The 25,210-nt window shown below is 45.6% G+C and overlaps 1 protein-coding gene across 1 annotated transcript in view; it reads right to left on the bottom strand.

Annotated features, from left to right (window-relative positions):
* The window catches only part of col4a5 (collagen, type IV, alpha 5 (Alport syndrome)), a 291,814-nt gene that overhangs the window by 63,579 nt on the left and 203,025 nt on the right, over window positions 1-25,210 (bottom strand). Inside the window, exons 28-37 of the mRNA XM_070882799.1 lie at window positions 24,269-24,373; window positions 21,293-21,390; window positions 20,078-20,228; window positions 17,928-18,041; window positions 10,710-10,877; window positions 9,018-9,107; window positions 6,521-6,652; window positions 5,178-5,276; window positions 4,730-4,819; window positions 2,794-2,927 (exon numbers count right to left, since the gene is read on the bottom strand). Coding sequence (XP_070738900.1) covers window positions 2,794-2,927; window positions 4,730-4,819; window positions 5,178-5,276; window positions 6,521-6,652; window positions 9,018-9,107; window positions 10,710-10,877; window positions 17,928-18,041; window positions 20,078-20,228; window positions 21,293-21,390; window positions 24,269-24,373 — 1,181 coding nt within the window. The remainder of the gene's footprint in view (window positions 1-2,793; window positions 2,928-4,729; window positions 4,820-5,177; window positions 5,277-6,520; window positions 6,653-9,017; window positions 9,108-10,709; window positions 10,878-17,927; window positions 18,042-20,077; window positions 20,229-21,292; window positions 21,391-24,268; window positions 24,374-25,210) is intronic.

A 25,210-nucleotide genomic window follows, 5' to 3' on the forward strand; every position in this document is an offset into this window, starting at 1 on the left:
GATGGATGTTGTCGTGGATTGTCCGGCCCGGGACCGTGTAGGACTGGTCGGGGTGGATCATGTGGTCCAGCACGGCACCAAGGCGAGCAGACATCGCCCTGGCGAAGATTTTGTAGTCCGTGCTGAGGAGGGAGACCGGGCGCCAGTTCTTAAGGAGGCGGAGATCGCCCTTCTTAGGCAGCAGGACGATGACTGCCCTGCGCCAAGAGAGGGGCATCTCCCCGGTCGCCAGACTTTCCCCCAGGACCCGCGTGTAGTCGCTCCCCAGGACGTCGCAGAACGCCCTGTGGAACTCCACGGTCAGCCCGTCCAGCCCCGGGGTTTTTCTCCTCGAGAGCCGGTCGAGGGCACCGGTCAGCTCCGCCAGGCTTAGCGGAGCTTCCAAATTGTCACCGCCCTCCGGGCTGACTTTCGGTAGGTCCTCCCACAAAACTCTACGCGCTTCCTCGCTGGACGGATCCGGAGAGAACAGAGCCCCGTAATATTCACGGGCCCTGTTGTTGACGCCCTCCGGATCCGAGACGAGAGAGCCGTCGTCGGCCAGCAGCGTCAAGAGCTGCTTACGGACACTCTGTCTTTTTTCCAGCGAGTAGAAGAAGGGGGAGCCGCGGTCCAGATCCCGCAGGAACCGGATCCGCGACCTCACGAACGCGCCTCGGGACCCGACGAGCTGCAGGTCCTTCAGCGCGGCCTTCTTCGCTTCGTACACCGTCCGCAGGGCCGGGTCCTGGACGACTTGACCGAGACGGGACTCCAGGTCGAGCACCTCTTTTTCTAAGCGCCCGACCCTGGCCGCCCGCCTCTTGGTCGACCCCCTCGCGTACTCTTGACAGAAGACGCGGACGTGAGCCTTGCCCACGTCCCACCATAGCCTCAAGGAGGGGAAGCCCCCCTGCTTCCTTCTCCAGTCGGCCCAGAAACGACGGAACGAGTCCTGGAACCACACGTCCTCCAGCAGCTGGTTGTTAAAATGCCAGTACGCGGACCCCGTCCTCGCGCGGAGCGAAGCGAGCTCCGCCCACACCAGGTGGTGGTCCGAACACGGCACCGGCCGCATGGAGGCCACCGGGACGCAGGAAACGTACGCCCGAGACACTTAAAGGCGGTCGACTCTGGACCATCCTACTCCAGGCCTCACCCAAGTAAAGGCTCTGGAGTCGGGATGGAGATTTCGCCAGACGTCCACCAAGTCGAAGGACCCGACCAGGTCCCTCAACTTCTCCATCGCCGTCATGCACTGCGGGGCACCGGAGCGGTCCCTCGCCTCGAGGGTGCAGTTAAAATCCCCCCCGAGGACAATGCAGTCGCCGACGTTGACGGAGCCAAGAAGAGCGGACACCTCTTCGAAGAAGCAATCCTTGTGCATGAATCCCCCAAAAAAATTAGTTTGCAGGTGCAGCAGGTAATCAGGAAGGCGAATGGAATGTTGGCCTTCATTGCGAGAGGGATGGAGTACAAAAGCAGGGAGGTCCTTCTGCAACTGTATAGGGTATTGGTGAGGCCGCACCTGGAGTACTGCGTGCAGATTTGGTCGCCTTACTTAAGGAAGGATACATTAGCTTTGGAGGGGGTACAGAGACGATTCATTCGGCTGATTCCGGAGATGAGGGGGTTACCTTATGATGATAGATTGAGTAAACTGGGTCTTTAGGATGAGGGGTGATCTTATAGAAACATTTAAAATAATGAAAGGGATAGACAAGATAGAGGCAGAGAGGTTGTTTCCACTGGTCGGGGAGACTAGAACTAGGGGGCACAACCTCAAAATATGGGGGAGCCAATTTAAAACCGAGTTGAGAAGGAATTTCTTCTCCCAGAGGGTTGTGAATCTGTGGAATTCTCTGCCCAAGGAAGCAGTTGAGGCTAGCTCATTGAATGTATTCAAGTCACAGATAGATGGATTTTTAACCAATAAGGGAATTAAGGGTTATGTGGAGCGGGCGGGTAAGTGGAGCTGAGTCCACGGCCAGATCAGCCATGATCTTGTTGAATGGCGGAGCAGGCTCAAGGGGCTAGATGGCCGACTCCTGTTCCTAATTCTTATGTTCTTATGAAACTGTATATTATATAGGCGTGCCTCTATAAATATTTTCAATAAGAACAAAAAAAAACTCTATAAATTTTAGTATTTCTTTGTTTAGCGGATTCATCAGCATTTTCTTGATATAAACTGGATCTTGATGAAAAGATCAAAAAATAAATTTAACAAAAAAAAAAGCCAGCTTGATCTGGATCATATTAAAGGATTTTGCAATAAACTGAAAGGCATTTGAAGTCAGTTATTTGGCTGTAACTTACTTAAAAGTAGCACGGTAAATGTGAATTGTACAGAATGTTTATAGCTCAGCGCGCTTTCTCCTGGCTCTACACACGGTCAACGGCTGCCCACATGAGCTTGCTTTGCAGAGGGCGATAAGCGGAGCAGTGATGTCCAAAATCGTTGAGCGTGCGTCAATTCGGCATTGCACTCCGACTGATGTCACGCTCCTGGTAACTAAAATATGGCAGCGAGCGTGGGCAACGGCAGCGCTGCTGACCTGCCCAATATGGTGGGCTGGCGTGCAACAAGCGGTAACGAGGCAGCCGCCATTTTTTCTTCAAAACCGGCCTTAACCGTCAAGCGCTAAAGGTTCGAATTTCTAGGCCTAAATCCCTTTTTCCAAAGACTATAGCATTTTGCTACTTCTCTCCAACCCAAGTTAAAACCCATTAATTGATTTTATTAACAAATATGAGAAAACCTGGACATTTCGCAATGAATTTGGTTTCTCCCTTCAGAGGAGAACGGCTTACCTTTTGCCCGGGAATGCCTGGAAATCCTGGTACGCCTGAGTCACCCTTTTCGCCCTGAAAACCTGGGCGCCCAGGGGACCCTGGTTGTCCTGGGCGACCGGTTGCTCCTGGAGTACCTTTACTGCCTGGTGGACCTATTGGGTATAGGATAGAATTACCATTACTTCATCCACCATGACTGCAAAAGATATATTTTATAAATACATATTTATTTTTTAATAATGAGTGGATTGATCAGAAAAGCGCAAGTTGCTTGCAATCCCAAGATTTTGCTTTGTCCCAGAAAGTGTTTTTTTTTCCCATTATAAAACACTTGCGATGAATTTTTAGGGAGGGATATTAGCACCAGGAAATGTATGACGTTCTCATTTCTGGCACTAATTGTCACCGCCAAGAAGTCCCAGGTCAAGTATAGCACAAATCAGATGCTGAATAAAGCTCCCTCTTCTTGGCCGTCCCAACATCAGAATGGTAATCTGTCCAAGAACGTCCCAGATTCGATCCCCAGTCTGTGCCGAGCTAGCTGATCTTAGCAGCTTTAGGGAAGAGAAGACTGTCTGGGATTGCCACTCCTGATCATTATAGTGACCCCCTACTAGCGTTGCTCGTGCACAATTAGCACCAGGATCTGCTATGATGTCTCCCACAGTCTGGTAGCCAGTTGGTACTCATCAAGGCTCACACATGAATAATAGCCACTGAGGTAGGGGAAACCACTGTCTTTGGCCCCCTGCCTCCGTGAGGGAGCCAACATTTATCATATGGCGGAAGGAGAGGGACGAATTGGAGAGATAAATCAAATTAAGACCATCCTTCACTCTATCCCAATAAAGTGCCAAAAGTTGAACTCATCCCCCTACTCCTCCATTCAGGCACTTCCAATTTCCTCACTGAGCTCAGCAGTTACTAGATTGAGATCAGTCAAACGCATTTCATGTAGGATTCTTACAGGTGAAAATCAGAAGAGACTTTCATTCCATCAGCCTGATGCTCAAGGTGAAAGAACAATATCCTTATCCTAACTTAACAGATCACTCCATCCCCAGGCAATATTTTCTATGGTGATATATGCCAATATTTTTTAGGTAAAGGGCTACAGATTTGGGAGGTGTGCATGAAGGGAATATATTCACGCAATTACTTTTTCCTTACCCTCTCCCAAAAGGAAAGGACATTTATAGTGCCTGTTTTCCATTACTTTGTTTTGGGAAACACCCATTTCCCCAGGTACACAGGTCAGGGAAAATGGGTAACTACCCAGGAAAACAGATCTCCACCTCTTTTAAGCTGCTCCAGAATTTCTAAGATATCCGTGGGGACGTAGAGCTGGACCTGACAATCCCATGGAAGTGAGATAACAGGGGAATGAACTTCTATCTCGATTTTCTATTCTTCAGTTGGTTGTGCACCCAAGGAAACTGGGCATTAAGGTTTGTGCCAACACCCCTGCAGGATCCAGAACCAGCTTGAAGAAAGAAGCTGACACGGAGTTACGTATCTTCCCCTTTACCCCCAACACAATCTTCAGGCCCTGGGGTTGCTGGCAGCTCCCCATGCCAGTGACCAGGAGTACAACTACAAGCTTGTAGCTGCACTCCTTTTCCCACTTTGCCTTCCAGTGCACAGCCCTAACCAGGGCCATGTCCATAATCTAGGATAGGAAATCCCAGTGCTCCTGCACCAGCAAAATTGGCCCCATGCAATTCAAAATGATAGAATGCAGGTTGTGCCTCCAGAATTTCAGTCTCATTTGTGATTTTAGGTCTTGAATGTCACTACCTCCGAGCTACTTCTGGCTGCCCTTAACCAGAAAGGCTTTATATACAAAACTCAACAATGAATCGGAACCCTAACAGTGATCACAATGGAACTATGTTTGCTTGGGAATGGTAAAGATACACCTGTAATTTAAAAAAAAAATCCAGTCTAATCTTACCTGGCAAACCCATTCCACCTATTAATCCTTTATGTCCTGGTCCCCCGGGAGATCCTGGTTGTCCCGAGAATCCTGGGTCTCCTTTGGAGCCTACAAAAATAATATTTTAAAACATGCCATCATAATGTTACACTTGTTTTGAAAGAGAACTCCAACTGTGTGAACTATCCCTGCTAATTCAACGAGGTGAGGCGAAATCTCATATTAGTGCTAACTGTAACTATTTCCCGATATAGTATTACAGTGTCAATGTCATAAAATATCATATTTAAAAAATCATTCCGAAAAAGACATGTGACTTGTTAACATATAATAGAGTATTTAACAGACAATACAATTATCTTCAACGGTTGATAGACCAGAGTGGACTTAAGGCACTCCCAATATTCTCCCTTGTGTATTTGTTCCCATCGCCACCCTGATGTCCTCTATAGCATATAAACCTTACCTGGACCTCCTGGCAACCCTGGTAAACCATCTTGTCCTGATGATCCTGGGTTACCAGATAAACCTGAGAAACCCTTTGCACCAGGATGTCCTGGTGAACCTTAGAAAGAGGAACAAAAACATGAATTTCACACGTGAATCCTTATAAATGCTTAACTGATCAGTCAAGGCACTGTTTACCAGAGCTAGTCTTATGCTTGGATAGAGATATGTATCGCTGTCTATTAAAATTCTACTCTATGCCCACACCCTATTGTGCTATGAGTTACAACCCCAACCATAGATCTTACTCAAGGACCACTTTCAACAGTGCAACACAGCTTGATGGAACATGGGTGTTGCCCATTATCCACAAGCTCTAAATTTCAACCATGCCCTCTAAATAGAACCAGGCATGGCTACCCAGGAAGAGAAAAAAGGGAACTATAGGATCAATAGTACAATTAAACTGCTCTATTCTAGTAGGGACATTTCATTTTCTCTATGGCTGCTAGAATAGTTCTGTTTGGTAACAGAATTCCCTTGTCTTCTTTTGCTGGAGAACATGAAATGAAGACATAGCTCTCTAAATGCCAGCTCTGCCAACAGGGGGAAGAGATGTAAAGTAATTGGGGGGAGGTTTAGAGGGGATTTGAGGGGAAATTTCTTCACCCAGAGGGTGGTGGGGTCTAGAACTCACTGCCTGAAAGGGTGGTAGAGATAGAAACCCTCACCACTTTAAAAAGTGCTTGGATGTGCACTTGAAGTGCTGTAACTTGCAGGGCTACGGACCAAGAGCTGGAAAGTGGGATTAGACTCAATCCCTCCCACCAATCACTTTAAATTTATGCCCTCTGGTTATTGACCTCTCTTCTAAGGGAAATAGGTCCTACCTATCCACTCTATCTTGGCCCCTCATAATTTTATACACCTCAATGTCTCCCCTCAGTCTCCTCTGTTCCAAAGAAAACAACACCCGCCTATCCAATCTTTCCTAATAGCTAAAATTCTCCAGTCCAAGCAACATCCTCGTAAGTCTCCTCTGTACCCTGTCTAGTGCAATCACATCTTTCCTGTACTGTGATGAGCAGAACTGCACACAGTACTCTAGATGTGGCCTCGCTAGTGTTTTAAGGGTACTCATGTCAGAAAACATTCATCCACAACCCAAGGGGCTGGGTTGGTATTCTTAATAAACAAAGACACACAAAGCAGTTTTCATTGCTCCTCAGTTGCCATCTGTTGCATCCTTACTTCTTCCTTCCCTCTGCAACCGTCCTCAAGTCATTCTAGGTCACACATGGCAGTAACATGGAGAAATAGGGTCAGTTCACACTGCCTCTCCACACTGGACGATCCACATACCTGGGAAACCTGGCTCCCCTTTCCTTCCCATAACGATCTGCCCCGGAGGACCTGGCAGTCCACTGTCACCTTTTACACCTGACTGGCCAGGCCCACCTGGGTTTCCTGGCCCACCTGGGAAGCCTTCATTACCTGGAACAAGTAGAAGCAATTTGTTTTTTAAAGCCAGAAAAATAAAATTACTAACAAATAGTAAAACACATCTTTGTCAATCAACGATTGCTAATTTAAAAACTTAACGGGAGGAATTTTAATCCCCAAAAACAGGTGGGTTGGGATCAGGCAGGAGGTTAAAGAGTTAAAAAACTGAATCCCGACTCCAACCCCCCATTTCTGGTTTTACTGGAGACGCCCAGGAGGTGGGTCGGCCATTTAAATAATAGTGAGGCTGGCGTGCCTCAGATTTAACCACCATTTCAAATTTAACGCTGCTGGTCGGGTTTCCCAAGCCTCGGGGAACCCACCAACTAAAGGGAGGCGAGGACTGCTGGATCCAACAGGTAAATGCCTTACCTGCTGGATCCAGTGTCCCTGCCTTGCCAACCCCCCTATGATCGGACCCCCAACTGCCCCCCCCCCCCACAAACCTTCTGATCTCCCAAGGCCACCGATCTGCCCCCCCGCAGGCCTCCGAGCCACTCCCTGCCCCATACCCTCCAACCTGCCCCCAACCTCCCACCGAGGCCTCTTGGCAGCCCCTCCCCCTCCACCCCAGGACCACCAACCACCCCACCACAAGACCTCCAGCCTCTACCTATGTTTCCCCCATCCGAACTCCCACATTCCAGCTCCCATCATTTTCCGGCCTCCAGCCTCTCCGCTCCAGCCCCGATCCTCTGGCCCTTGGCCCCCAACCTCCAACCCCGATCCCTTGCTCCCTCCTCTCTGTGGCCTAGTGCCACAGGCCTAACCGCCTGACAGCCGGCCAGCTTCTCCATCTGGCTAGCTGTGGGCGGGAATCAGTGGTTTGAAATGCTAATCAGGGCCTACCATTAAAACCGGCAGGGCCTGCGGGAAACATGGTCTCCCGACAGATTTCCAGACCCCCCATTCTCCATGCACCCCCCCGTATCCCACTCTTACCAGCTTCCAAATTAAAATTCTTACCAATGTCTCTTACAATAATTAACAATGTGCATTATGCCATAGTGAGATGAGAAGTAAATATGTAGTGAAAAATTAAAGTCATAATAAACATCACGCAATCTGTCTGTCCTCAACTCCCTCCAGCACTACTGGGATCAATCTGTCATGGCTATTTGTTTCTACATCCATGGTCTAAAGTGGAACTTTCTCCCTGCTGGTTTCATGTTAGTTCAATTCCCTGGGGTTCGAAGCTAGATATTTTTATAGCAGTCTTTTTTGTCTGCCTGGTGTTGCTAAACAATCACAGTTCCCTCACTGGCAGTTGGAGCCGCAGGCCCCAAAAAATGCCAGGCCTCATTTGAATCCCGTCAGTCAGCTGCTCAGCAGTTTCTGGCGGAAAGCAACGGCTGGCTGGTGGGGTGGTGGGGAACAAAGTCAGCTGTTGGCAGCAAATTAAGTCCTGGATAGCGGGGGGTATTACAAGGGTCTCGCGGCTGGGGAGCCCGGGGGCAGCAGAGACCCAGATTTTACTTGTGGGCCTGGAGGCGCTGTTCATTTTAACCTTAACTTCAGTGGCCTCGCTGTGTTCCCTTTAGCTTTACCTGGCGAGTAGTTGTTCCAGCCCCCCAACCCACTCAGGAACGGGTTAAAATGCCATTGGGGTCCCGTGTACATTATAATAACTGGTGATAACGGGTGTTAAAATTGCAAACTGTCGGGAACAGAGCAGGAATTGGAACCACTTAATTTTAAGTGTTCTCAAACTCCTTTTCTGTCGATTGGGAAAGAGTTAAAAGCTATGTTTTCTTATTTTACACTGATGCTGCCCCTTCCCTCTCTAGGTAGGAGGTGGAATGCTCCTCTGGGCCTCACAAGGAAATCATAGGCCTCTCCCCTGCCGTGATCCCAGTTAAAATCAGGGCCTACGATTCTCCAATGTAAAAAGCCAGACCTGATATATAAGAGTCTTGAGACTTAGCATTCTGGTAAACCCTTCTCTGAAACTTCTCCAAAAGCCTCAATATCCCCATTATTCGAGAGGATCAAAACTGGGCAGAGTATTCTTGATGGTACCAAACCAAGGTCTTATACTGGGTAGGAATAATATTTAGTTTATGTATTTAACTGTCCTAGCTATACATCCTCAGTTCACTTTCTCCACAGCCTTCCGATAGTGGTCATGAACCATCAGTGTTTCATGAACCATGACCCCTAGGTCCCTCTCCTGTTCTACAGCCATAATTATCGTAATCCAAAAAGCATCACATTGCATTGATTTGGATTGAAGGATATCTGCCAACAGGGAGCTGAATCAATCAGCCAGTTCCCTAGCCCCTTCAACTGGGAGGGAAAAAACCTACACTGAATAAAATGCAGTGACAAAATCCAGTACCAATTTATTTATGCTTACCTTTTACACCTTGGAAGCCAGGGACGCCTGAAGGACCAGGAGGACCCGGAGGACCTGGAGTTCCCATCACACCCATATCACCCTTAGGACCTGTGGATAAGGAGCAGGAAGGGAATTAAGCAGAAGTCTCGGTAATGAAGTGCCAAACATCGTACAATTGTAGACTAATCCATCAAGCTGGACTGTTGGTTTATAAAAAACCTCTTGCTCAGCTATCCTTTATTCTAGCCGAGATTCACCCTTTTTCTATTTACATACTTTCTCCTTAGGCTAACAGTCGCATGGGATCATTTCTCCATCAAGTATTTATTGCACAAGGATTTTGTACATAAATTGATAATATTTCAAGACGGGTTGTCAAGAGTAAAAAAAAACCATCCAGGTTGCTTTAACTCAGTCTGTGTAATCTTAGTGCCCCCAAAGTGGCAACTATTACACAGCGCCAGTGCCTCATGCATTTCTGCTATTCACGATTTCAACAGGCACCAAACACTGCAACAAGAGCAAAAAGTAACATTATTATATCACAGGCTCCACACAGGCAGACTCCCTTCCATGCAATGAAGATCCAAATATTTGGGATTTGTGTGGGCCTAAGGAGATGCACTTTTACTGAGCTTGATATCAATAATTATTTCCAGCCCGATTTACAAGTCACACCCACAGTTCTCCCTCTCATGGTGAATATGCTGTGAGATATTTTGCATAGCTGAACGTTGGTCAGCAGTAACACCTTAACCTCTTTAATTCAAAAGCTGGAATTATTTAACGCACAGCATTAAGTCTGGTTAAATTGGACCACTGTATTACGTGAGCGGGGGTGGGGGTGGGGAGGGGGGCAACTCATGGTAAGCTCGGTCGGCACAGATTATCATAATACTCGCCAGGTAGTGCCATCAATATTGGTTGGGCACTCCTTCCTAACCCACTGCTGGTCCTCTCTTAATCACTCCTCCTTGGTAACGACAACATTTGCACTCAGCTCATTTATTTGTAGTTAAAAATTTGCCACATAAATCATAGCTTGGATTCGGAAACCCAATTCAAACTGATCAAATGTGCACGAGAAAAGAAAGTCTTGCATTTCTATAGCACCTTTAACGGCCACCGGACATCTCAAAGCACTTTACAGCCAATTAAGTACTTTTGGAGTGTAGTCACTGTTGTAATGTGGGAAACGCGGCAGCCACTTTGCGCATAGCAAGCTCCCACAAACAGCAATGTGATAATGACCAGATAATCTGCTTTTGTTATGTTGATTGAGGGATAAATATTGGCCATGACACTGGGGATAACTCCCCTGCTCTTCTTCCTCAAAATAGTGCCATGGGATCTTTTACGTCCACCCGAGAGAGCCAACAGGGCCTCGGTTTAACGTTCCATCCGAAAGACGGCACCTCTGACAGTGTAGCCCTCCCTCAGCACTGCACTGGAGTGTCAGCCTAGATTCATGTGCTCAAGTCTTTGGAGTGGGATTTGAACCCACAACCTTCTAACTCAGAGGTGATGTGTTACCCACTGAGCCACGGCTGATACTAAACTGCGAGGGCGGGGGAGGGGGAAAGAAGTGTCAAATGTCTTACAAATAGAGTTAGATGGTTTTAGCGAACATCACATCAAGCTGAAAAATTGCTAGGAATTTATTTTACAGAGTCCAGTGGCTTTCCCCGCGGGGTTGCCTTTGTGCCTTACCTGCTGGACCTGGTAACCCATCTCTTGCTGGGCGACCTGGTGGGCCTGGGAGTCCATTTGAACCTGGACCGCCTGGCAATCCTGGGTTTCCTTTATCACCGGGAGGGCCAGGAATATCCAGCCCCGGGGGACCTGGGTCTCCTTTATCACCAAAGGGACCTGGTGTTCCTAGTTTACATCAAAAAACACATTAGCGCCAATCTACATCATAGTAAATTCATGGCATGACACTTTATAACATTTCAATTAGCTTTTGCAGAATATTTTCTGTACTAACCGGTTGTACTTTGTGTTATCCTTTTGTACACTAAACTCATTATTACCCCAGTTTGCCAATGTTATCCAGGAATCTTATTTAGTCGCTGGTTCTGGGTATTGTGGGGCCACTGGTGGTATTGTCTGCAATTGCTTGAAGACTGTAGCAAGCTGTGTTCTTGTACCACATATTTGGAAGAAAATGGATCCGAAGTAATGGCCAGCAATAGATCAGCTGGTGATGATTCTGCCATTCTCACCCCATCTTGACTCATCTTCTGTTTCTTAACTTGTTCCATTATCATCTCCTTTTTTGCCCATCATCCCTTTTGTCTCTTAATCTCTTCTGCCTTCCATCCTATCACAGACCTTTCCTTTTGTTCTTTCCTCCCCTCCCCCTTTCCCTGCACTTCCTTAAGAACCTGTTACATCTCAAACTTTTCCAGTTCTGACGAAGGGTCACAGACCTGAAAGGTTAACTCTGTTTCTCTCCACAGAGGCTGTTTGACCTGCTGAGATTTCCAGCATTTTCTGCTTTTATTTATAATAGACCCCAATAATCATTTTGTTAACACAACAGTTAAGGACTCAATCTCAGACACACTACAGCAAATGTACCTATCCCACACTCCCATTTCTCAAAGAAAGCACAGCTTGAAAATAGGCCGACAATACTGCAGTGCTGATTGCTTGACCCGTACTCCTTCCAAGGGCAGCTCTCCCTTTGGAAGCAGCAAACCCAAAGCGAACAACTTTAAGAAATATGACATTTATTTTATATAAATGTGTACACACATAATTATTATAGTTCCTGGTAATCTTCCAAGCATGAGACTTACTTTCTCCTCTGATTATTCAGTTTACTATTGAAACGACAAATCAAATGCCCAGATTTGTTTATCACCACCCAACTAAGTTCTAGATATTTTTAAGAAATTGGGTTGAAAGAAACAAAACACAGAAATTCACATTCAACAAAGTGTCAGACTTCAATCTCAAGGACAGCTGTGAAGATCTAGCACTCTCGGCATGGATTCGATTTCCAATATTAACGCCTTTGGGTGCGAGCACACAATTTTGTTCCAATTGTGCCTTGTTGATCAAGCAATCCTTCCATGGTAAAGGCTCAGACAGCTCTGAGGTGGCAGAATATTCACACTGCCTTACCCATCCTCTCAAGTGTACGGGACCAGACCCCATGTAGAAAAACAGTGAGCTGGGAACAGCAAGCACCATTTAGAGAGGCATTATCATCTTCCTGCGCCCTGGTTTAGTACAAAATACCAGCTTGGATTTAACTCTACAAATATACTATCCTTGAGTATTTATGGGAAGAAAATTCACCGTGCCATTGTTTATTGATGTATTTTTAAAAAAATACTCAATATTCTACATTACCAACACCATAGTATGAAGCGAGACACTCCTTGTTCCCTTTGAGCACTGCAGGAACAGCTTTCTTGTTTATCATGTCGCATGACATCAGTGCCATCCAATGAAATATTTCCCCCATCTTTCTGAGCAAGTGCCAGTGTCAGGCACTTCCTGGTTAATTGTAGCACAGATTAGATACAAAATAAAGCTCCCTCACTCTGCCCCATCAATGTGCATTAGCCCTGGTCTTAGATAAGCACCAATGTGATGTTCACGTTTCTTGCACCAGCCATCCTTATGGCTTCGCCAATTGAGAAGTTTATTCTGCATATGCAATTTCTTGAAACTCAAAGGAACTTGTTAGTAATGTAGAATATTGAGCATTTAAAAAAATATATCAATAAACAATGGCAAGGTGAATTTTCTTCCCGTATATACTCAAGGATAGTATGTCTGTAGAGTTAAATCCAAGCTAGTATTTCGTACAAAACTTCTAAACAAGCGAGCCAGAAGGTAATAATGCTTCTCTAGATGGTGCTTGCTGTTCCCAGCTCACTGTTTTTCTACATGGGGTCTGGTCTTGTCCACTTGAGAGGATGGGTAAGGCAGTGTGAAAAAGATGTCTTGTTTATTTTGAAGTCAGTGCTCGAAGGATTGCAGAGTAAGATGCAATTATGTTTAAAACAACGGGTTAACCTCGTCCAAAAAAACAAACACAAAGTTCAATAACAAACCATTAAACGGCAAAAAAAAAAGTTCAATAACAAACCATTAAACCGCAGCCAAGTTACTGATGCAAGTACCTGTTTGACCTGAACGGGTTCAAGGTTCAGCGTATTGGGGTCGCCAGGGAGATGGGAGTCACCAAGCAGTTACAAGTTGCATACGAGAGGAAAGCCAGTCATTGGTTAGAAAAAGAAACCAAGCAGATTGAAGTTTGATAACTTCAAATACAGGTTGATAAAACATTTTAGGTTTCTGCAACTGTTTTAAAAAAAACTTCAATAATTCCCAAGCATCAATATTGGTGTATTTTTGGGAAAATTCAGATGGCTTCGTAATGGTGTTGAGCACATAGAGCACATTGCATCACTTTATTGTTCATACTTAGGAACTTATATTTATGTAGTGTCTTAACAAATCCTCGGGGTGCCCCGAATTACCTTTATTGAAATATCTTCCTACCGCTGCAAATGTGGCAGCCAAAAATGAGATGGTAATGGGACAAATTAACTAGTTGTTATTCTCATTTGCTGTTTTATGGGAATAACAACTAGTTAATTTGTCCCATTGCCATCTCATTTTTCCCCATCATCTCTTTTGTCTCTTAATCTCTCCTGCCTGTCACCCTATCACAGACCTTCCCTTTTGTTCTTTCCTCCCCTCCCCCTTTCCCTGCCTCTGCACTTCCTTAAGAACCTATTACATCTCCAACTTTTCCTGTTCTGACGAAGGGTCACAGAACTGAAACGTTAACTCTGTTTCACTCCACAGATGCTGCCTGACCTGCTGAGATTTCCAGCATTTTCTGTTTTTATTTCAGATTCCAGCATCCGCAGTATTTTGCTTTTGTATTAGTTAATTTGTTTTTTTTTTAATTGTGTTCATACAGGGAAGATTTTTGGCCAGGACACCAGGGAGAGCTCCCAATCTGCCTTTCAAACGTGTCATGGAAACTTTAATATCTACCCGAACAGGTCTCATTTAAAAGATGGCACATGCAGCAATGCAACACTCCTTCAGTACTGTACTGGAGCATCAGCCTAGACTGCAGGGCTGATTTGATGACTGCAGGCTCCTGGTGGGGAACCTCGCTGAAGTGGGAGTGTATATTGGGAAATGACAGGCGAGCTCCCACTGATTTTCGGTCCACTTAATAAATTCATCTTATTCTTTCAAAGTCAAATGTAAGTGACGTCGAGAAAATGTCAATAAAATCAAACTCTCCTGCAAAATGTTTTTAAAATTTAGAAATCTAGCTAAATGGCAGTCATTAGAACTAAAAAGGGTAAAAAGGAAGACGAGGTAAGTGAGAAATAGTGATTAGGTGACAATGAGCTTGGGTATTAAAACCTTTAGAATGCAGGAGGAAGGACGGCAGAGGGTAGGTAAGGAGCTCCAGAGTTTTGAGGTCCTGGGGAAGAATGGGTTCGAGTAGAAGATGATGTGGTGAGGGTGCAGCAGGAGGAAGAGTGCGTGGGATAGAGTATTTGGAGCTCAGGAGGAGGAAGAAAATCCAGCATAGATAAAATAAAGAGACAAGAAAGGTTGTCGATGAGATGCTGGAGACTACAGCCGAGTGAAGGATCAAAAGAAGTCACCACCTCAATTGTATAATTGTCGTCGCCTTTCTTTTCTTTCGATTACTACTCTCTCTTTCTCCCAGCCACCATTATCCAGTGAAAAAAGGAGGATAAGGAGGCTACCTGCTCTAGTTCTGTTTTGTAAGTTGGATAAGGTATGACAATATCTAATGCAACATATAGTCAAACTTCCCTCTCTGCAGCAAATAAATGATCGTCAATCCCCTATTTACATTACATAACCCACAACCCAGCTGAGAACCGATTTTGTGATGGTGAAACTATTGTCCCATTCAGGCCACTGTACCACCATTACCACCAAGTTTGATTGCAAGATAAAGTCTTCTCGATAAATATTTCAGGGGGGAAAACAGCATCAGAGTGGAGTGAAATAGCAGAGAGCTCACGTCAGGGTCACCATCACTTTTGTGCTCGACAAGCCAAAAATGGCATCGGAACAAGATTCAATGAAGATTGTCAGTTACACAAACCCACCCCACCAAAACACACCAGTATTGATACTTGAACATTCTGCTGCTACTGAACTAGACACACCACAAATAAACAGAGGCACAGAGAAGCAGAAAGCCTGTGTTAGCAAGTGTGTTATATTGGATGCTAGCTGGTGCCATTTGCTGCAAGCTTATACCGTCGTAGGTAATTAACACTTTGACTATCCGGTTAGAAACATGCATGCATTAACCTTGCTGTGCAAAGAGCATTCCGGAATGTAAGTAGGAGTCTGCTTGTTCATCTCTTTAGAAGAGACAGAAAATATTTTAAACAGAAACTCAATGGGTGCAGTGGATTGGTGGTTATTGCCCCTTGATTCAGATTCCGTGGCTGTGCATCAATCACGTCGTTCCAGCAAACACCCTTAAATCTCGACACATTCTTGAAGCATCTCTGAGCATGACAGTGAGCTACAACTGATTGGTGTGTGGATACCTCCACCATGCACAAAATTTATACGTGGATAATAAAGAGTGCATTCTGGCACAATTGATACTGTAATTTCAACCATGCACACAGACAAGCAAACGGCAGCTACAATACCATGATTTGTGTAGAGAAATTAAAAGGGCGGTGATTTTCATGTTTGGCAAACTTTGTTTGTGTGTTTTTACACACACACACACACACCAGATGCAGCAAAATAAACTGCATCGTGTACATGACTTTGTGGTGACAAAAATGTCCTTCTTCCTCCCCGCACAGAAACAGAGTTTGCCAAACACCTTAGGATGACAGTGCCCTTTCACACAACTTACCTGTAACATGTTAACATTTCATACTCTGGAAACACCGTACTTAGCAAAAGAAGAAGTTGGATTTAACAAACCAAATTTTCACACAGCATTGGACATGACCTGCACTCGGGTGAGCTGGTCTAATTCCCAAGTTTATAACATGTTCAGAACTATGGTTAGGGTTTTTAAACACTTCAGCAGGTGCTGAACACGCTGAATTTTTGTCTTCTGAAGTCATCTCCCCCACTCCCATATTTCACAAGCGTGCCACCTACAGCGTCAGAAAACCTCCCGTGCTGAATTTGGCTGGCGGCGGCCACTGGTCCAGAAATCGGTGGCCATTGGATTCCGCTGCCTGGCCGCCACATTCTGGCGGTAACCGGCCTTATCGGGACCCTGAATTTCGGCCCCCAATAATGTTCAAACAATCGTTTAGCAAAAGTGAACGGGAAGGGGAGTGGGGAGAAAGAGGTGTGAAAAATAAAGATCAGCCAAAAGACGAGGAAGATCACACCAAAAGCAGGAAGTTTTCACCTTATTCCTCTTTTGGTTATCTTCCACATTTCCTAGGATTTTTTGCCAACTAGTGCCAACAAATGAGGGTAGGCTAAATTATAATTTGACATTTAACCCCAGCCTTGAGGAATAATGAACCGAATATGCTATGGCCCTGAATTTTCTTGAGGGTTCTGCTGGACACCAGCCATAAATCCGGCAGGAGTTTGGTGGGATGACCTGGAAAAAAGCAGGCTCTGTAAAGGGCAGAATTCAATGACACCCAATGAGCAGAGACGCCCTCAGAGCTGAGAGTTCCCACTTCCACAGCTCCAGCTCAAACACTGGAGGCCAGGAAATGAGCCAGATCAGGCTGCAGAAAGGATCAAGTGGATCCATCCAGAGGTATTGGTCGAGGTCTTGAATTCTCAAGAACAGTTTAAAAAAAAAATTGGTTTTGTCCTCTTACCCAAGGATCTGAGGGGAAGGATTATACGGGGTATCGGGTATAGTGGGCAATCTGGGCACCTTCCCTCCCTCTCCAATGATGGGCAGACACCAGATTGGGCATCTGGACAGCAGAAACATGCCTGTACTGGCAAAGTCACTCAGTGGCTCATTGCAAATGGGTTGTCTTCCCACTGAACCTGCCAACTCTGGGGTGCGTGCTGGAGATCACTGGCAGATGTGATCGCAATGTAAACACTGGGATCGGAGCCTGTGGACTTGTGGGGCCTCGATCTTCCTCTGAAATAAGTCCAAATAATAGCCTTTGTTGTAGTGAGCTGTTTGTTGGTGGGTGGAGGTGGACAGAAAGGGAATCTAAAGCTAGATATTGTATAAATTTATCAGAGTAATCGATTGGCCAATGCTGGGCATCAAGGACGATTTAAAACAATTTCCTACTTGGGAATTCTGAGTGAAATGGTCCCTAACATGTGTGCCAGGGATAGGGTGGTGACACCTCGGAAAACATTGTATTGTTAGTTGGGTCCCAAATAGCTGAATAGATTCCTTCAGGTATCCAAAATAGCAGAGGTTGTATCAATGTTAAAGTTTGAGTGGGTTGTAAACGTGCAGCTATCAGTACATCGGATTACATAGGATATATGGCACAGAAACAGGCCATTCGGCCCAACCAGTCCATGCCGGCATTTATGCTCCACTCGAGCCTCCTCCAGTCTTTCCTCATCTAACTATCAGCATAAACCCTCTATTCCCTTCTCCCTCATATGGTTGTGTAGCCTCCCTTTAAATGCATTTATAATATTCTCTCCAACCACTCCCTATGGTAGCAAGTTCCACATTCTCACCACTCTTTGGGTAAAGACATTTCTTCTGAATTCTCTATTGGATTTCTTGGTGACTATCTTATATTGATGGCCTCTAGTTATGCTCTTCCCCACAAGTGGAAACATTCTCTCTGTATCCACTCTATCCAAACCTTTCCTAATTTTAAAGACCTCCATAAGGTCACCCCTCAGCCTTCTTTTGTCAAGAGAAAAGAGACCCAGCCTGTTGATCCTTTCCGGTATTCATACCTGGTTGACCAGGAAGCCCAGGTGGGCCTTGTGGACCTGGTAGGCCCCCACCACCTATTCCAGGTGAGCCTGGTAGACCAGGAGAACCAGGAGCACCGGTGAAACCGGGATCACCTGAGGAAGGGAAAAAATGGTTACAAAAAGTTGTCTTGTTCTGGGAAACAGCATTCATTATTAAACTTCTGTCTAGCACATCCTCAGACTGCTTGAAGTCAGTTCACACTTTTATCACCCTAACGCTCAACTAAATGGCCATGAAAGAGCAGGATCTTTTTGATTGAGGTGACTTCTTTTCAAATTCAGACAAGAGCATCAGGTGCACCTTGTGTGAATTGCGACTGAGTCAGAATGAGTTGTCGGCCGAACCTTTCTGCGTCTCCCTGCTCTGGGTGATTTCCTTTTGGCGGATTTGGTACAGGTGGAGCCAGAGTCCCTGACCCTCCTCCGTTTCTGTCAGGGCCAGTCCTCTCAGAGGTTGCACATGGGTGGGCTGGCATTCAAGTGAAGGAAACAGCAGCAGAGGCCGTTCGCACTGTTTGAATGATGGATGCTGGGGGTACCCACCCATTAGGCCGCAGCGTCCAGTGTTCAGATGTCAGCAAGGGGTCTTTGGGTCAAATCGAGGGAAGAGGCCTGTGCAAATGGTCTCAGAGGATCAGCCACACGTAAATGGTGAAGTTTTCACATTACTAATCATATTTCTTCACAGGCAGCGTGCCGACTACCCCTTCCTGCAGCCGCGAAAGGTGCAGCATGTTTCTGTACCCAGACTGGGGCAATTTGCCCGGCTGAGGTGGAGGAGCCCACTGCCTGCACAGTAATGACCCTGGGGCCAGTCAGCCTCAGGGGGCCATTTCCAGAGCACGCAGAAGACCCGTCTCTCACCGCCGGAATGTGTCTCAATTAAAGGGGAGATTATGTTGAACGAATGATGCATGTAGACAATGATGTAATGAATTCTATCTCAGCAGCACAATACCTTTGACGGTGACCATAGCTCACTTGGGACTGTAAGCCTCACTTGAGTCACACTCAGTTGCACAAGATATTTATCACATCACACTGCTGGCTAGGAATCATATGTCATTGCTGAGCATTAATTCACAGACCTAAAAGCAGAACCATGCACAGCTTGCTAGAACTCATTTGAACTGACACTTAAGATTCTACCCGTAGGGTAAGCAAACTACCTCACCATTGACTGTGGGCCCCAGTTGGTCATCTAACATGTGTGATCAGGGCCCAGGAGAGGCATGAGTTCAGGGCCTAGAAGAGGCGGAGGCCCAGGGGCAGCACAGGCCACCCCCCCACACTGCGATATGTGTGCACACTAGGTCCGTGCAGCAGAGCTGGTCTCCAGTCGTCTTGGTTAATCCTTATCACTGGATTAAAACCTAGCTCTGTCAAGCCCGTGTGGTGGCTGGTGTGCAATGGCCAGCACATGTTTAAAAAATCCACGCACAGGCATCTTCCACCCTTCAACATGTGGTTCGGGACATGGAATGTTAGGTCCTTCATTGAAACACCTGTGAACTTATCCCTTTTTGGCATGGAAGCAAGTCATCTGTGATACGAGGGACTGCCTATGATGAATTCTCACAGAGTGCTAAGCTGCTTCTGCAAATGGTAACACTGCTTCAATCCAGTGGTGTTTGTAACATGGATCAAGGGACAATTGTGGACCACTGCACTCTCGCGTATGGCCCTTGACAACCTACGTCACACTTGTGTGTGCAATGTGGCTGAAGCTCGGGTCACTGCTATTCTCTTTGCTTCACTTGCTTTCCAGTTGGGAGAAAAGAAAGGAATATTACTTGGAAGAGTTGGGCAGCCCAACATCCCCAGAAAAAGTGAAAAGGTCACTCAGCATCTTGAAATCAACAGCATACAGATATGAAAAATCATGGGCTTAGATCCATGTTCCAACACTCTGTGGGATGGGATGTTGGAGTATACTCGAGCGCTGCTATTAAGCAAGCCTCTACGTCAGACTAATAAAATATCAGTGAGCAACATTGTTTTAACTTATCAGCAGGAAATCCCCTCAAGATGTCTTCAGACACTCCCCCAGTTGCCTTTACAAATATTCATACCAATGTCTAACAAAGTCAGCTAGTGAGATTCTTTCAGCAATACGTCATGAAATGTACCTTTCGTTCCTAATGTGCCATCTATTCCTGGTCGACCTGGCTGGCCTGGTAATCCAGGGAATCCTGAATCACCTTTAGCTCCTGGCAACCCATCAATACCTCGCAGGCCAGGAGGACCCGATGGTCCTGGAAGTCCAAAGCCTGCTTCTCCCTGTGTGGAAATAGAAACAGTCGCAAGGCAGCTCATTTCTCAGGAGTTCCTGCTTTATTTGTTTCTTACATTATCACAAGGTTAGCTACACATCTATGCACTGTTTGCACAGCATACAGAAAGCATTGCTCCAATATCCAGAGTGAGCTGAAGTAAGTCATTACCTAATTGAATGACGGAACAGGCTCGAAGGGCTGAATGGCCTACTCCTGTTCCAATGCCTCATGTTAGGCACGATATAAATACAAGTTGGTGCTGTTGTTGAGGCTCACGGACAGACCCAAAGGACTGTTCTTTGTCAGCAGTGCTGGTTTGCTAAATATACTGCTGGAGCTGTCTACTGCAGTAATGCAAATGACCATTGAATCACTCTTGCACTGTGTGAAATAGGACCTCCAACAAGATATCTGTGTGGTATGACTAGGTTCTCTTGGGCATAGATGTCCACTATGATGAGAAACTGATGATATGTCAAGCTATGCTGATGAGAGATGAGTGGGATCATTCATCGACCAGATCCAGTAGGTGTGAGGTAAGATAGCCAGCAGACCGTGCTGCTCGAATTCAATCCAATATGAACCCCCTGGAGCAAATCCCCACGCCTTAGTTCCTGATTGTCAGTCATAATTGGGGTGATTGTGGGGGTGGGGGGGGGGGAAGTAGGGGGGAAAGGAGTGAGAGTAACTGAGAGCAGGCTGCATCATCTCTCTGTAAGGAGGAAGGAAATAATGCCTAGATGGTTGCCAATGCCTCTAGGGTATTGTCGGTAGGTCTGGGAAATGCAATGACTTTCTCAGGAATCAAAACTTGTCGACAGACGGTGACGATATAAAGGAAACAATATATTAAATAATAGCATAAAAACCCCTCCAATGAACAGTAGTACAATGAATAAAGCACTGAGTTACATCTGTAAGCACAGCACGTCAGGCAATTCTGTAGCGCTGAAATCGCAGATTTTTTCAGTAACCAGTTATTTTTCAGTAAAATCACCAGCAGCACGAGCGCGTGGGACGACATTGTGCTCGGAAAGTCAATTGTTAGCCGAAACAGTCAATACACACCTTTGCCCCCGAACGCCCAGGTTGGCCTGGTGTCCCATCGCGACCCGGTCTTCCTTCATTTCCTGGAGCACCCGGTGAACCTGATAATCCTGGCAAGCCTGTGAAAGATGAATCGGATAACACAACTTAGCAATTAGCTTCAAAGCTGGGGCTTCCTCCTTCCAAAAAAAAAGACTTGCATTTACATAGTGCCTTTCACGACCACCGGACGTCTCAAAGCACTTTACAGCCAAAGAAGTACTTTTGAAGTGTAGTCATTTAGGAATCTAGAAAACACGGCAGCCAATTTGCGCACAAGCAAGCTCCAAGAACAGCAATGTGATAATGACCAGATAATCTGTATTTTTGTTATGTTCATTGAGGGATAAATGTTGGGCACACCAAGGATAACTCCTTTGTTCTTCTTCGAAATAGTGCAGCACACCCTCAGCACTCCACCGGAGTGTCAGGCTGGATTTTTTTTTGTGCACAAGTCCCTGGAGTGGGACTTGAACCCACAACCTTCTATCTCAGAGGTGAGAGTGCTACCCACTGAGCCTCAGCTGACACTACCAAGTCAAGGTATGGTCAGCATTTCAGTGACACTTTTGGAAGAGAGCAAATTTCACCAAAACTGTGAGGGACATGTTCCGCAGCGTGGATCACTGCAACTTGGGACTGCACCTTCAGGCAAAGAAGTCACAGTCTGCTTAGGTTAAAAAAAAACTGCCCAGTTCAACCGTCTTTGAGGAGCGGCAGGGAGGGAAGATGCAAACATAAAAACACACAAAGAAAAAGTAACCATCAGGAAAGGGGTACTGAGGTGAATGATCAGCCATGATCTTATTGAATGGTGGTGCAGGCTCGAAGGGCCGAATGGCCTACTCTTGCACCTATTTTCTATGTTTCTATGTTTCTATCATGGCCAAAATATAAATGAGGACATTGGAATGCAAAACCGCCAACAAAGTGAAGAGAACTGAGTTTTGTTGGGTTTTTTTAAATAGAAAATAGCAGGATCAGGTCAGAGGTATTTCTTAGGAATACACATGGTGTTTATCAGGACCAGTTAAATTGTCGAGAGAATTCACCAATTCACTACAGAGGAGAAAGTTCGGACTGCTCCATTCTAACTAATTTTCTCCCAGGCTACTGAAACTTCGTACCTCCCTTGTTCTTTGCTTCTTCATACAAACTACAGCTTATTAAAATCAACATCTGTCACCACCTGACCATTAGATCTTAATTTACATTATCCTTTCCTACTCTTTCTGACCTTGGTGATATTTCCACTGTGGGCCTTGGTCCTTCACCTCGGTGTCTCACTTAAAGAAAGATATTTACTTGATTATCTTTAATGACCAAGGAGAAATGTATCCCCCCGGGAGATTGAACGGTCTGATAGGGTAAAATCTGCGTGGTCTATAGGAGAAGCAGACTTGAAAGACCAAGTGACCTTTTTAAATCACTAAAAAAAGGGGAGGCAGGAATAGAGTTTCTTGCAGAAAAGCATGGGGATTGGGAGAAACAGATTTAGTTTTACAATTATTTTTAATCTTTGCACTCCACAATTTCACGTCCTCCTCTTTTACCCTCAGCTTGAATTACCATCGGCCCTGAAGCCTCTTTAAGCTGCCTTTGCCTGGTGTTAAGCAATACTAATCTCTCTCTAGCAAGGCACTGAGCCTTTCTAAACTTGAAATAATCTGTCCCGCCTTAGGCAAAACAAGTTTGATATTTTTAAGAATCTAAACACTATTAATAAAACCAATTATTCCACACGCACGATCTTAATAACCACGAGTTTAAAATCTTCACAGCTGACTGAAGATAAGTCTACAATTATTGTGGCTGGTTCTACTTATAGCTTTTCACCGGAGACAAGTGACAATTGGAGACTTCCCACACAAGCACAATCCTATGAAAACTGAGGAAAAACTTTTCGCTGGTTACTTTTTTGAATCTGAGCGAATGTAAAATGCAGCAGGTTTAGAGCAATCACTGTTCCCCAGAAGGGAGAAGGAGGAAAGCAGAGGCCGGTCTCAGGTGCCTCCTAATAGCCAGTTTAAAGTCACATCGGCAGAAACCCGACACGAAATGGGCACGGGGACCGATCCATGTGCCGGAACGGGTCGGTCCACGGAACACTTGATATTGGATCCTGGGCCTCATTTATATGAGACTGGCGAGCTGTGGGTTTAAATTTCAGGCTGTTGTGCTGCCGGCAGATAGGTGCTGGAATGGGAGTGGGGGGCTGGGGGAATGGGGAAGTAATCGGGAGGAGCCTGAGTGGGGACCAACAATGGGTTCTTCGGGAATGCTTTAAGCATTTTTTTCTGAACTTACGATTTTGGTGGCAGCCTCCAGCGCTGCCATTGTGAACTGCTGCTTAGACGGCATGTAGATTTAGTTATTCTGAACGCAGCAAGCCAGGTGGCGGCAGCATTCAGGACAGCTCAATTCAGGAAGGGGTTCTGAAACAGGCGTTAGGCCTCCGATGCAAAGGACCTAACATCAGTTTCAGGACGGGCCCCGGACGCCTATATTTCAGTCGTTACCAATTTGGCAGGTGGCGCACTTCTGGCGCGGAATGTGTACGCACAGGTTGCCCGCCATATTGGACACTTATGTGCCCATTTTATGCCTGTAAAACAGGTGTGCCATCAATGAATTTTAAGGCCAATAAACGTAAACTCAGTTTTCCTGTTCTCGTGTTCAGTTGGACATTAAAGATCGCTAGCACTATTCAAAGAGCAGGGAGCTCTCCCCATCACCTTGCCAACATCTCTCCCTCAAAGTAGCACTAAACAATTAGCTGGTCATTTATCTGATGATTGTATATAGGACCTTATTGTGCACAAAGTAGCTGCTGCAATGATCTACATAGAAAATAAGTGCTTTGGGATGTTTGAGTGATGCGATAAGGTACTACATAAATGCAAGGGTTTTTTGTACTACAACAATTTAGAAATGCATCATCAATGGATAGGAACCTACCTTTTAGGCCTGGTGGACCAGGGAATCCAATACCTGGCATTCCATGGTCACCCTTTGGTCCAGCGAGGCCTGGTAAACCGGGCTGTCCAGATTGACCTGACTCACCTATAGAATAGAACGGAATGAAAATGTTATATATTATTACAAACACACAGATGACGAGCGAGCTTTATTATTTCTGCTCCCTCATATCCCTTTCAGAATGTGAGTTTGCAGGACTACACATGGCTACAAGCATAGATATAAATATATATGCACCACTGAGAATGGATAAAAAAGCAATTCTAACGGAGATGACCTCATTATCCACTGTGACCAAGTCCTTTCCTTAAGATACAACAAACATGGTTTACCTGCTATCATATAATCCACTAATCCTACTGGCTATACTTTAAAACCAATCAAACATGAACAACTCTTCTTTATATTTTCACTTGAAGATGGTGGCAGTTACAGGAAGACTCGCGGCCTTAAAATATCTTGCCCAAGTGATCCTTCTTCATGTGGGAGTTTGGGCAGTGAGTGTTGATCTTCTACTTAAACATGGGAAGCATCAGAGCTAAAGCTAACCCTGTCCTCATCCGGCGTACACTGACACACACACTCACAAACACACATTCGAATATTGGCCAACGGATTGAACACAAGACGTGTGTTCCTGTGTGGTTCTGGACCACACTGGGCAGCATGTTTACCAACTTCATCTTCAGATAGGAAAGATTTGGGCAATGTCTGCATTGAGGTTTCTCCAAGAGGTCTTGGAATCTCAAAAGGCACATGTGCCATGATACCACAGAGAACTTTACACCTCAATACTTCCTGGGTTCTGAGATCACACCAATGGTACAAACATTAACATGCACTGGCTTCTATTTAGAAAGGCAATTGAATACCTCTCATTGTGCAGAATCTCAGAGCTCGTTGGAGGCAAAATTTGTATTG

Source organism: Pristiophorus japonicus, chromosome 6 (genome assembly GCF_044704955.1).
Source record: "Pristiophorus japonicus isolate sPriJap1 chromosome 6, sPriJap1.hap1, whole genome shotgun sequence".
In the NCBI taxonomy this organism is placed as follows: Eukaryota; Metazoa; Chordata; class Chondrichthyes; family Pristiophoridae; genus Pristiophorus; species Pristiophorus japonicus.